Source organism: Salarias fasciatus, chromosome 15, assembly GCF_902148845.1.
Source record: "Salarias fasciatus chromosome 15, fSalaFa1.1, whole genome shotgun sequence".
In the NCBI taxonomy this organism is placed as follows: Eukaryota; Metazoa; Chordata; class Actinopteri; order Blenniiformes; family Blenniidae; genus Salarias; species Salarias fasciatus.
Genome location: NC_043759.1, coordinates 18,649,145 through 18,662,125, shown reverse-complemented (window position 1 = coordinate 18,662,125; position 12,981 = coordinate 18,649,145). Strand labels below are relative to the sequence as shown.

Genomic DNA, 12,981 nt, shown 5'->3' with positions numbered 1-12,981 from the left:
ACAACAACATGGTCAAGAAAACACTGTTTCCCCTCATTAGGACCGGAAAAAGGTCCCCACAAGGCACATCGTGCCAGGTTTTCCTATCCTTGTGGGGACATTTGGTCCCCACAAGTATAGAAACACACACACACACACACACACACACACACACACACACACACACACACACACACACACACACACACACACACACACACACACACGTGAATGTTTTGTACATGTTACCTTCCGGTGACATTACACTGACTTACATTCATTTCCTGCAGGCTCGCCAAACAGTAAAACACGTCTTCACCAGAGTTATTGATGGTTTTCTTTAAGAGGACTTATTTTCTGTCTTCACAGTGAAGACAGGTTCCCATAATCTAAGAACATTTAGCTCCCCGTAACAGTAATGTGCGCGCACACACACACACGCAGAAAGCCTTGAAACCTGGTTGTTCTGTAGGCAGTCTGGGGAAAGCTCCAAAGAAAGCACTATTCTCCATCGTGAAGCTTTAAATACCAAACCTCTGGAGCCAAGACAAGCGAAACGGCACGATAAGCACCAGCTGCACCGGCGATAAGAGCAAAAATGTTTTCCTCATCACATATGTATTAATGATGATGGCAATTACAACCAGTTCAATCTGGATTGAGTTTAATAGCTGAAGTGTGTTTTCTTGTGTGTTGCTGCAGTATTATCAAAGAGAAAATTAAATGATATCAACTTGAGTGTGTAAGAATGTGATATATTCCTCATTGCTGCAACCTCTTCTTCTCAAGCTGTCATTCAGTGTGCATGTGTGTGTGTGTGTGTGTATGTTAGGGTTCGGGGAAAGCAAGTAATCGTTGCGAATGTTTTGAGCAATTCTGTCAGAAATGAACGCAAGTCAGTGCAATGTCCGCATGAAATGCAGAACCATAGAATGTGCCTGTATGTATGGGCTTCTTCTCCTATAGTGGAACCTGACTGAACACTCACCCCCAGAGGGGGCGGGCCGAGTAGAGCACATGCAGTGTGTGTGTGTGTGTGTGTGGAGGGGAGATGAGACTCTCAGGGTAACTTCTTCCAACAGTGATGTGGTAAAATATATCTGTTTCTCTTATTCCATGCCAGGCTATGACAGTTTGATTTAAAAAACCATTTCCCATAAGAGTTCCCCTTTACGCTGAGTTTTCTCGCTTTGATTGGTGACTGTAGTGATGCTTTCAGAGCCAGAAATGATGTTTTCATGATGGGGTCCCATTCCCAGTAACGCGATATCTCAAACCTGCCCGGAGGGAATTTCGTCACCATAAACATGCACTTTAACTCAAAAGAACGTTCTCATAATTTCTTGCTCACAAAGCTGTTTTCACTTTAAAATTAAGGAGACAGTGTTTACTCAAGAGTGCACGAATAATGACAAATCAAGTATGTGAGATTAATGTTTTAAAGGAGAGTATTTTATACCCAAAATGCCAAACTTCACTATGATATGGTTTTTTTTTTCTCCTTTATTCAGTATCATAGCCCACAAGAAGAAGAAGAATCATGCAACCATGTTTGTTTGATTACTGAACTGGTGGCACTCGGTAAGGTTTTGATAACTGTGGAGATTCAGAAACAAATGTGTATTGATCCATTTAAACGTGTGTGCAGTGCGTTCACATTTTGCACCTACTTCAGAGTAAAGTTCATATGAAACATGATGCGGCAATCAGCTACACACATGGAACTCTGCTGTTAAAAAAAAAAAACCCAGAAAAACAGTCTCACTTTTTAAACCTCACACATTTTCAACCTTCATCGTTCTTTAACTGTATTGATATTACATGATTGTGTTTTGTTACTAGAAAGAATGAAGGATTTGAGCTGAGTGCATCATACCAGGTGTCGACCAAGAGCCCGTTGCATCAGGACTACGCTGCAAGTTGCAGAGACTTCCTGTGGTTATTTGTGTGAAAAGAGAACAGCAAAATTGATTTTACTTCTTGGTGAGAGTTAGAGATGTAACTCTATTGTCTCTTAAAAAAAAAAAAAAAAGACTTACACCTTGATGCCTGCCTTGCCGCATTGCCTCTGTTACCAGTTAAGGTCAACTTAAATCTTTCCTTCTGCTTCCAAGCAGTGCAGCTGAATCCTTTTTCTCATAAAAAAAAAATAAAGCAACTCTATACTTTTAGGCCTCGCTTACGCAGCAATGTTTCAAGTGAAAATGCATCATTTTTAGGTTCTTACAGAGTCAGAGCCGGAGCGTTTCCGATGTTTTCCACATTTACACAGCAACCGAGCGTTGTCCAAAAAGTTGCACCTTGGAGGCCAGTTTCAGAAAACGGCATTTTCAGTGAGTCTGAGCACTGCTGTCATGGAAACAGACACCAAAAATACCATGAAAGTTTTGCTTTTTCATTTGAAAACGTTGTGTAAATGGGGCCTCAGTGCCGTTACCAGGTAGTTTGTGGAATACTGTCTGTTATGTAGCTGCTACTACCTCAAATGTCAGTCCCTCAAATGTAGCTGTACTTAATTTAATGTGATGCAAATCTCCTTGGATTAAAAAAAAACAAAACATTAATATTCTGCTCATGGATTTCTGACTTCTTTCCTGAGAAATCGACATTATTTTGATTGCTGTCAAATGACTGTCTGCCCCTCCCTCTCTGTGATCTTGTCCCGGCTACAAGCTAATCTGTATTCCAGTGCTTTCCCTGCTCCAGCTGGAAAACTATTTACATAACTAGGCATAAACACTTAAGTTTAGAGATGAATATGATTTATTGCTGCGGCCTGCCAGTTGTTTGGCATCTGATATCACGGAAAGTCTCTGTGGTTGGTTTGTTCCACATGTATGAATTATTATGATTGTGTTGTCTAATAATCAAGAAGATCGGGTTTTGCTTATGGTTGCTATTTTTAATCTCTTAAAGCAACACAGCCCCGAAACGCCTGACACGGAATACTAGAAGCTAAGTCAAGCTTTCCACTAACACAAAGACATGATTACAGACATGCATGCCCATACACACTCATTCTAGTCTTCTTAGCACCGCTTTATCTCCTATTTTCTCTGTCACGTGTGCACGTACACACACGGATCGTTGTTTCTCACAGTCTCGTCTGGCTGTTGTTTGATTTACTCGGTGACCTCTGACTCCGGCCGGGCTGAGCTGGATGGACTCTTGGCCGCACTTTCCCTCCAACTGGTTCGTCTCCAACGCAGCACTGCTGGACATGTGAGTGTTTCAATGTATAGACCCAAATAACTGCCGCTTCTCGTGTGCTTTACCAAGCTTTATTTTGTAAAAGTCAAATAGGGAGAAAAAAAAACAAAACATACTTTTTGTTTCTGTTTGCTACTCGTATTGCTATCATTTGCACCTGTGTCTACACAATAAAAAAATATCCTGTCAGCACTAAACCAATAATTCATGTGGTTGTTAAGTGGTGCTTTTCATTTCCTGTTTTTGTGAAGTCTAAAATCAATAAAGACGCCAACAGTAACGTGACTCCATCTGACCTCTGCCTGTGAAAATACCTCCACATGAGCCCGGTGTGCTGCAGCCATGAACCAAAGGATCCAGGAGGCTAAATAATTCAACATTAAATGACTCTCATTGACTGGATTTTTCATCAAAGTCTTCCAAATATTCAGATCTCACCTTTGGCATGTTATGTTACCAATAGTCTTCTTAATTGACCCCTTCACAGATTTCATTATCAGAAAAGAAAATCCTCTTTACGGCTTTACTGGTTTTCATTTAGTTTCCTCAACGTGCTCCTCTAAAATGTGGCATTCGTTATAATGAAATGTCTATTGATTTATCTGTCCCTTTAATCTGAATCGGTGCCGAGAGATCTGAAACAAAACAAAGCTGCGGTGATGATAATGGCCTCCTGGACAATAAGAAAGTTAAATCTGTGCTAAATAAATCTGTCATCGCTTGCCTAAACACGTAAATCTATCTAGAATCTTATAACTTGTGTGTCTTTGAGCTGTGGTACTTTTTTTTTTTTTAATCTTTCAAGGCTGACTACAGCTTTTTAAACAGATTTCCAGCACGATTTCTTTCACATGTCAGTGAACCTGGATCATAAGCTGATGAAGAGAATTGCCGTGAGTTTGACTTTTGAAGCACAGGTTTGAGTGAAAGTGCTTTTTTGTTACATATTAGAAAAGAAAACCAGAGATGCCCTGACATCTATACAGTAACTTCACAGCGGAATCCTGCAGGCAAATGGCTTGATGCAGCAGTAAGACGGCAAACGGGGATAAGCTACTAGCCTGGCTTTGCTAAAAGGCAATAAAATCTGTCTACTAACACCTTTAAAGCATGCTGTATACTTTTTATTTTAGGTACCATAATTTTTCTTATGAGTAGTCCTTCGGCAACTACCACCTGATGGACCTGGAATACGCTGACGACACCATCCTGCTCAGCACAACCTACAGTCACCTGAGAGACGCTCTGGGCATTTACAGTGAGGAGGCAGCACAGCTTGGCCTCCAAGTGAGCTGGACTAAAACCAAGCTCATGTATGTCGGTGATGGACCAGATCCACCTCCCATGCAAATTGGGAGCGACATGGTAGAGCCTGTCAAGAACTTTGTGTACCTAGGTTCTATGGCGACAGACAGCGGGGACCTCAAACCAGAGATTGATTGCAGATGAGCCCTGGCAGCATCTGCTCTGCAGTCCCTCTGGAAACCACTCTGGCGGCACCAGACCGTCTCACACAAGACGAAGCTGCAGATTTACAAACCAGCCGTACTCTCCATCCTGCTTTATGGCCCAGAAACGTGGCCCCTGAGCGACACTCTGGCCGCAACAATCGATGGCTTTGATGGCAGGGCTCTGAGAACCATCGAGAACATCAGGTGGCCCCAGCGAGTTTCCAGTGAAGTGCTCAGAGCCCGCACAGGCCAGCCCCGAGCATCTTCCTTGGTCGCACAATGCTGCACCCGCTGGCTGGGCCACGTCCTTCGTCTAACCCCAGAACATCAGACACGAGCCATTCTCCAGTTTGACCCAAAGGCCTCAGGCTGGAGACGACCACGAAGGAAGCCCCGGACCCGATGGCTGGATTTCAACACGAAGTTGCTGTGGAGGATGCAGAGCAGCTGGCACAAGATCACCAGCACTGGAGAAACCTGGTTCATCTGGTCGGCTCAACGCACCGGGACGGGATACCCTGACCCTCGCTGGAGCACTAAGCAAGTAAGCAAGAGGTGCGATTTGGTGCAAAAGGTTGCATTTATGAAAGAGGAAGGCCATCTGTTTCCCTAATTTCCTGGTTTTACATGAAGCCAAGTTAACCAGCTACACGTTAACTTCAGTCCACTCCATGGAAATACATGAGAGCGTCAGTGTGTCGGTCGAGGCTTCAGACATGGAAATTAAATCGTTTTGGGTCTGAAGCCAAGTTTTTACAAATTGTCTTTTTGACAACGCTTTTACTTTTATTCCCTACATTTTCATATTAGTGTCTACACTCCTCAGTTCTGGATTTAAGTACTACAAAATGTGTGTAAAGGAACAATTTGCATATAATTGCAAGCTTGCATGGCTGTGTTTAGGAATGTACAGTATATACACACACACAAGCTGTGTAAATTAGTTTTTATGCATGATGGTATTTTTTTTTCTCCTGAATTATGGGCTATATTACATGTTTGAAATAATTAATAACAGATTTGAGGATTTATTTTTGATTTTATTTTGACTTTGAGAGTCAATCATTTATTCGTATACTGCAGCAGTGACTGTATGAAAGCCTGAGTTTGTCCTTTTAAAACACATCATGACATATCAGATGCAGCTGTACTAGGAAGGGAGACTTAGAAGTTTCTTCAAAGAGTTTTTATTCATTTGTTTTTCAGGAAAACTGTGAATATATTTCAGGACCTGCTTTACACTCTGACTTGTCCCCACGTTTTACTTGCTTTCTTTATTCCAAAAAGAAAACTTCCACTGAATTGAAGAAAAATGTTTTGAATTCCTGGTACAACATGATCTTGGTGACGCTTTTGCGTCTTCTCTTTTCCAGAGAATGGGTGACACTGCGTCACGTCACCCGACTTGCCGAGACACTCCATTAAAGCACAAACTTCCTGGGCGGTCTGAGTTATTGGGTTAACACTTTTCCTCATTGTGCAACACACTCAGCGCCTCAATCCCTTGTTCTCAGTTCCCTCTAAGCCCTTGATAAGGAAGTGGACTCATTTTCTTCTTCTTTTGTGCCCTTTCCAGCGAGAGTGACCTGAAAGGCTGCGGGAGACGGGCCAGGTATGTGTTACAAATACAATGGCCAGCAAATCTCTCCGCAGAGGCAACACCAGAACCTTCAGTACATGATTACAGAGGGAGGCTAATCAGCTTTCGGCAGATGGGCTAATGTCCTTACAGTGGCTGAGAGGGGGGCCTATATTTAGCATCCACTCTCTCCCTCTTAACGGAGGATAAGGCCGGCCCTGCTCTGCTCTCCGTGGCTCTCTGCTTAAACTTGAAAGGAGAGAGCAAAACAAATGGAGACGATGCACAAGACGCGTATACGAGGCCGTGCGTTCGTGTGAGTGGCTTCACTGAAAAGTAACAACCTGTTCACACACTAGAGGAGCATTAGAATAACAACAATCAGGGGAAAGGAAGAATTGAGGAGTAAATAGAAAATAAGCAAGAAGGCAGAAAAGAGAAAGCAAAAAGGAAAAAACAGTAATAATTTGTCAATGCCGGCAGGGGAATTGACATCTGGAGGCTTCCCGGCATTTAGAGCGATGCAGACCTGAAGTCGGTCCACTCAGCAAGTCACCACGTGTCTCTGGAGACCAGGGCTCTGCTGGTGGTAAGGTCTGTGCTTCATACATGCAGAGACATTGTCCCTCAACAGTGGGGCAAATTGATCGACATAAACAATGTGTGTATTTGCAAAAAACTGAAGTCTGAGAAGTAATGTTTCCATGCACTGTGGATTCATGTTCTGCAATTTTTTGATTAATTAAGGAATTAATTTTTATTTAATTAAACAGCTCCGAGTATTTCATGCCTGGTATCCATGAAACAGAAGTCAAAAACCAAAAAATTAAAGGAAAGAAATAACAAATCAACCGACGACTTGATGATGGTGTAAATCAGAGGCAAGAGAAAGAGCACTGCTATTTTCATGAACAACACTCAAGGCATCATTCGATTGTTTGCATTCATAGGTCAGCTCAGTGCTTCAGCAGCACGGTCCTGTGTTTACTGAATACGGCGCAGCTCTGACAGACGTGTGCGTGCCGTTCCGCTCACAACAGGGGAGGTTGGCAGCACTCCCCACCGCTGGCGGCGGTCCGTGACGTTTCGCGGCGGGGAAATCCTTCACGATCAGCTGTCGCCGGCTGGCAGGGGAACGCCGTGCCCGCTGGGATCGTGCAGGCACCTGAGTGCATTGACCTAATGAAGACTCGTGCTTTGTCTGTCAAACCCTGAGCATCGCATCTAACTGCCAGAGCTGTTTACGTCGGCTAAACTTAAGTTCAGTGAGGTGAAATGTCATGCTGGCTGCAAGTGAGAGTGAAGGAGGCCACAAGAGGAACAACATTGACAACAACTCTGTTCTGAGGGTCTTTTTTTTTTTTTTTTTTTTCGATTTTAATCATCAAGTCGGTCAACTTGAGCACATTTATCAGATTATCATTTTCATGCCCGGACGAGACGGGAGTTAAAAACACTGAGAAACAATGAAACAATCTCTTTAGAGCAACAGAAATCCATATGAAACAGCTCAGAGCACACACACACGCACACACACACAATAAACACAAGTGTCTCGTGCTGTAGCTACTGTGTCCTCCTGCACGGCTCTTCATCTGCCACAATAAAAGACAAGTTGGCGTACGCCACCCAGAAAGATTACTCTTAGATCCAATGACACGGCTTTAAGTCTGCCTCGCTACATCAGCCAAAACTGTACAAAAATAGAGATCGATAGAAAAATAGGAGATCTGACATGTTTGAGGGAATACGATATAGAGAGTTACTTGAACATGTAAAGCTAAAAACAAACATGTACAACAGTCATTTTCACAATCATCACGATAAATGTCATCCCCAGATCTTCACAAATGTTTTATTGCTACTCAAAAACCTTTGGGAATTGCGTTCGCCTGCATTCTTGGTGTTTTTTTTTTTTTTTTTTGTGATCTCATGTTTGAAGCTGCTGCTTTTCGTTCAGCGAGGACGACTCTGCGCTGGGTCTCTGACTGCCCCGGCGGCCTGACTGGAGTCTGCTGTAACATTCCTGTACACACAATCCATCCTCCACCCCTCTGACAAACAACCTGCTCGCTGTTTATTTCACACACACAGAGATATTTGTCTTCTTTTACAGTGCACACATTAAGACAAGATGCATTCAAATTGCATAGTTTAAAAAAAAAATCATACTCATTTGTATTTCTCAAAAAAGTTAACATATTTTAATGTATCACAATTTTTCCAGTGTCACTTTTTTTTTGACAAGTGGTCGCCTCTGTTTCATAATTTAATCTCTATGAGCGTCTGCTGTTGCACTCACCGTGGCAACCAGAAGGTGCCTTGTAGTGTTTGTGAGAGCCAGTAGCACTGTAGAGCCGTGTGTGTGTGTGTGTGTGTGTGTGTGTATATTAGCTGCACAAGGATGGACGTATGCGGCAGTGAATTGAAGGCAGGTTTGGCTGACGCGATGCCACCGCTTCCACTCTTTTTGCTCATTGACAGCTTTGTTTGCGTTCGATCGAACACCCTTGTCAGACATTGAAGGAACATTTTGGGTGTGTTTTTTTGGTGAGTAGCACCAAATGTAAACATGAGCATTATTTGCTGACAGGAAACCTTCGCGGGGCTTTTCAAAGTAAACTTTAGTTCTGTGTGTCATCAATGCCAAAGTGCACAAAAACACTGCAAGGAGTGCATTTCTTTTTTTTTGCAGATTATCGTCCTTTTTGAGATAGCAACTGTTTTTCAGTAATAGGCTGTATTCTTGGATTTAAACTCATTTTTTTATGCACATTTATCACAAAATAACGCAGCATTTGACGCTTATAAGCCCTTTTTATTGGGTTTGCCCTCTTCACCCGAACACCCTCCCACGAGATGGTGAGATTGTGTGGTTACTTCCTCTTTGGTAATCAGGATGTGTACTTGTAAAGCAGGACTGCTGATAAGAGCAGTCTTCAAGCCAAAACGCTGTTGACAAAGATCAGTTGGTCCAAAACCTCAGTCAGTGTAAGAGACCTTACTCAGTAAATTCTTTGACCTCTCAGTACATTCATTATCACCTTGGAAATGTCAACAAGACAATTCAATATTCTGCTATGATAAAGAATCACAAAAATATCTCTTCCCTTTAGGCTTTATCTAGGCACTTAAACATGATTCCTGTAAAGAAATAAAGCATGCATTGTTTTGTTGTCTCTTTTTGGGTTAGAGTTGAGAAACGATCGAGGATCAGAGAAATTGTGGGTTAGTAAACAGTGTCCACTTCCACTTTTTTTGCATTGTCTGTTAAAAGGAAAGTTCAATCCGCTTCAGTGCACATGGGGAACATCTTCAGCACATTTTGTGTCTTCTTGCTACAGTCTGTCGTCTCAGTGGATCTGTTTTGCTTGGTCGTGGAAATGTGGCTCAGCCACATGTTCATCATTTGAAAAAGCAGTTCCAGTGAGCTGCAGCTCGCAAGCACACGGTCAAAATATCTTATCCAAGCTATTGATGGCGCCGATGCTCGGGTTTGCAGCTGTTTTGCAAAAACTCTCGACGTGATGGGCCAGCCTCTCTCACTGGCGTCTCCCTCATTTGTGCTCGGAACTCTCCGGCGGACGCACCTTAACCCAGAGAGGAGCCTTCCTTTTTTTTTTTTTTTTTTTTTTCGTAATTCTCTTCATTTATCTAATTTTATCTCCTGTTCTTCCTTTTCTCATTTCCCTTCTTCATCCCATCTCAACAATGAGATGCAGAGATCAGTGCTCGTCCCTTTAAAGGGGCCGTGAGTTCCACCAGTTACGCAGAAGTGCATGGACGGCGTGGCTGTGCGCGGGTTTTAGTTACAGGGCAACCAGGTGGCATACATGGGATGTGGCGTGGGGGTAAGGTACTGCTGGGGAGGTGAGGGAGGGCAGGGGTAGACGGGCTGGACCTGCGCTACATAGTAGTTGCTGAAGTTGCCGTCCGAGACGTAAGGAGCCGGCTGGTAGAAGCAGGTGACGTTGGCAGCGTTGGGGATGGCGTTCTGCTCGGCGAGCACCCGAAGGGCCAGCGAGGAGATGAGGCTGAGCGTCTGGCGCCTCTCATGGCCCATCAGGCACACGGTGCTCTCCTGCACCACGCTGTACAGCGTGGCCAGGTAGTCGTACTTCCTGTCCTCCAGGTCCACAAAGTGGTTCTGCAGATATGACTCCAGCTTCCTCCTCTGCTCGCTCACGTCTGGGAAGTCTATGAAGAAGCGCGAGCACATGTAGCGCTGCAGCAGCTTCATCTCGCCGTCGGAGGCCGCGCGGAAACCCCGGACCAGCAGGTGGCAGTACTTGAGCAGCCCCCCGCCCCGGATCTCCTCGGGACTCCTGGTGCAGATGAGGCGCTTGCGGAGGTGGTCGAGAGCGGTGGGGAAGTCGCCGTAGACGCTCTCCCCGAGGATGGTGGGATGGAACGTGGCGGCCATGGGGTGCTCCGAGCACTCGTAGAACAGGAGGAGTGAGTCCAGGCGGATCTGGAAGGAGTCCACGCTGAACTCGAACTGCCGTCGGAGAGAGTCCACAAACTTGAGCTCCACATTCTTGCCGTGGTTGTTGGAGAGCGAAATGAGACTCCAGCGGTCCGAGTCGTTACAGACCTTCACCATCTTCTGCACGTAGGCCTCCTGGAGACAAACACATTGGTAAAGATCACGTTTCGCCACAGACGGAGAATATTGATCCTCACGGACAACATCTCACATTTCTTTGTTTTTATCAGGTTACTGAGTTCATTTATACAAACTCCAGACAGTCAGGAAGTCAGCCTCTGTGTTTGTCTTCTTTATATAAGACAGCGTCTTTCATTAGCTAATTAAAGCTGGTTATTTGCTGGACTCACTGTTAAATAAATTTACTTTTCCATTAGCATAGCAAACATGAAAAGGCCCAATAGTGTCTTTAACACCAAATAGTTTCCTGTACTGGATCATATGAAATGTCATGAGTCAATTAATATTTCCAAAAACAGTGATCCAAGTGATTTTTATCTTCAAGACAACTGGACTTGTTTGAAGCTTTTAAAGTGCTTTCATCTCTAATTTATGATTCCTATCAGGTTCAGGTGAAATCTCCATCCTTCATGGAGTCTGTTGTGTTCTGCTGCTCCTCTGCTCTTTTTACAGGAGCAGCATTAACTATATCACGAATTGCAGTTTGTCTCCAACCCGTTCATCATATCAGTATTTCCATGACTAGGTTTAAGAAGGATTTCTGTGTGGGTCATGGGATGATATGATTTGGATTAAAACACTTAGTAAACAGCTTTAGTTTGCACAGGGCTCAATAGTTCCCCATTACTGTTATTTCCACCAGATAAAAGTGTGTATTCAGTGTGTTAGTCATGATGTTTTGCTGATCACATCTGCTGGTGGGCCATTAGTCGCTTGGGTAGTCCTTGGTATCCAGGTAACTGAGGGAAGACTGATTAATGTGGATCCGACTCCAATTGGATTAGAAGGAATCCTCTTTAAACTGGAAACGAACCTTTTCACTATTTGAATGTTTAGAATTTTTCATGTTTGGAAAATAATCAGGTAAGAATTCAGTTTGTAAAACAGATTAAGAGTTGATGTTATATTAAAAAATATGAGAAATCTCCGCAAAAATTCAACCAAAGAATGTAGAACTTACCTTTAAGGTCACTGGTGTGATTTTTTCCTTGTTCACTCCATCGGGCAAAAAGTCCAGGAGCGAGTCCAGGACGATATCTTTCACGATCTGGAACTCCATCTCTCCTTTGAGCTCCGCGCAGAATATGAGGTCCAGATCTTTCCATCCCAGACCGCTGTCCTCGTGCAGGACGTAGCTGGCCGCGGATCCGTTCAGCCTCACCTCCCGGACATGTATCCGCTTCTCCTCCATGCGGCTCCGGACCACCTTGACGATGTCCCGGGGCTTCACCTCCAGGGTGGGGAAGCTCCAGCGGCCGTGGATGGGGATGGAGCCGGTGAGGATGGCGTCCAGCCGCTGCACTTGCTCCCAGTTGAGCACGCTGAGGTTGATGCTCTCCCCGTCGGAGGCGCACTCGACGCCCCCGTCCATGTTTTAACGAGAGGCAGACCGCGGGATGGGAACGACTCAACTCTCCGCCGACTCTCGCCGGAGCATCAGCTGGGTGCAAAGTATCGTGGAATCGACCCTCTGGAGCTGAACCCTATCATAACAAGATGCTGGGCGACCGGACGTCTGCACGCATGACGGAAAGTACTAGCTGGGCGGCGTTGTCCTACTTCTTACATAAAGTCTCAACTCCAGACTAAATTCTACTCCTGCGCTCGTCCCGCATGTGCCGATCCGGTCCAGTCCGCTCCGGCTCGGGGGGAGGAAAACACACACCAAGTGGAAGTATCTGGCTGCTGTCACCTTCTCGCTGCGCCCCAAAGGCTCACCGACGCATCCATCTCATCGCAAGTTTTCACTTCTGTCCTCCTCGTCTGGAGCGCTTTTACGCACGGGTCGTTACGCATTCGCGCTGCGCAGCAACTTTTTGCACCATTTCTCTTTTCCTTCCTTCTCAGACTTTAATCCACTTCTCCAACGCACAACATCTCTCGGGAAGCGGTGTCGGGCTGCGTGTCCTTTACATTTTGGCCGGTTGTCGCTGGTGATACTGCGTGATGCCGCTGAGCTGCTGCTCCACAGCTGCTCGAGAGGTTGTGAACGGTGCGCTTCCCGTCTGAGCGGACTTGGGGCGGGTCCGTTTGACTGACAGCGCACACCTACTAATAGCAGCCCCCCGCTTCTCATTGAGGCTTCGGGTGGATGC

General features: G+C 44.8%; 1 protein-coding gene across 1 annotated transcript; it reads right to left on the bottom strand.

Annotated features, from left to right (window-relative positions):
- Positions 1–8,077: 8,077 nt before the first annotated feature.
- LOC115401956 (terminal nucleotidyltransferase 5A-like) lies at positions 8,078–12,858 on the bottom strand. Its single transcript, XM_030110353.1, has 2 exons — positions 11,847–12,858; positions 8,078–10,840 (listed from the first exon to the last, which is right to left on the bottom strand). Exons 1-2 carry the CDS (start codon positions 12,255–12,257, stop codon positions 10,025–10,027), a joined length of 1,227 nt encoding a protein of 408 aa, XP_029966213.1. The 5' UTR covers positions 12,258–12,858; the 3' UTR covers positions 8,078–10,024.
- Between the last annotated feature and the right edge of the window lie 123 nt (positions 12,859–12,981).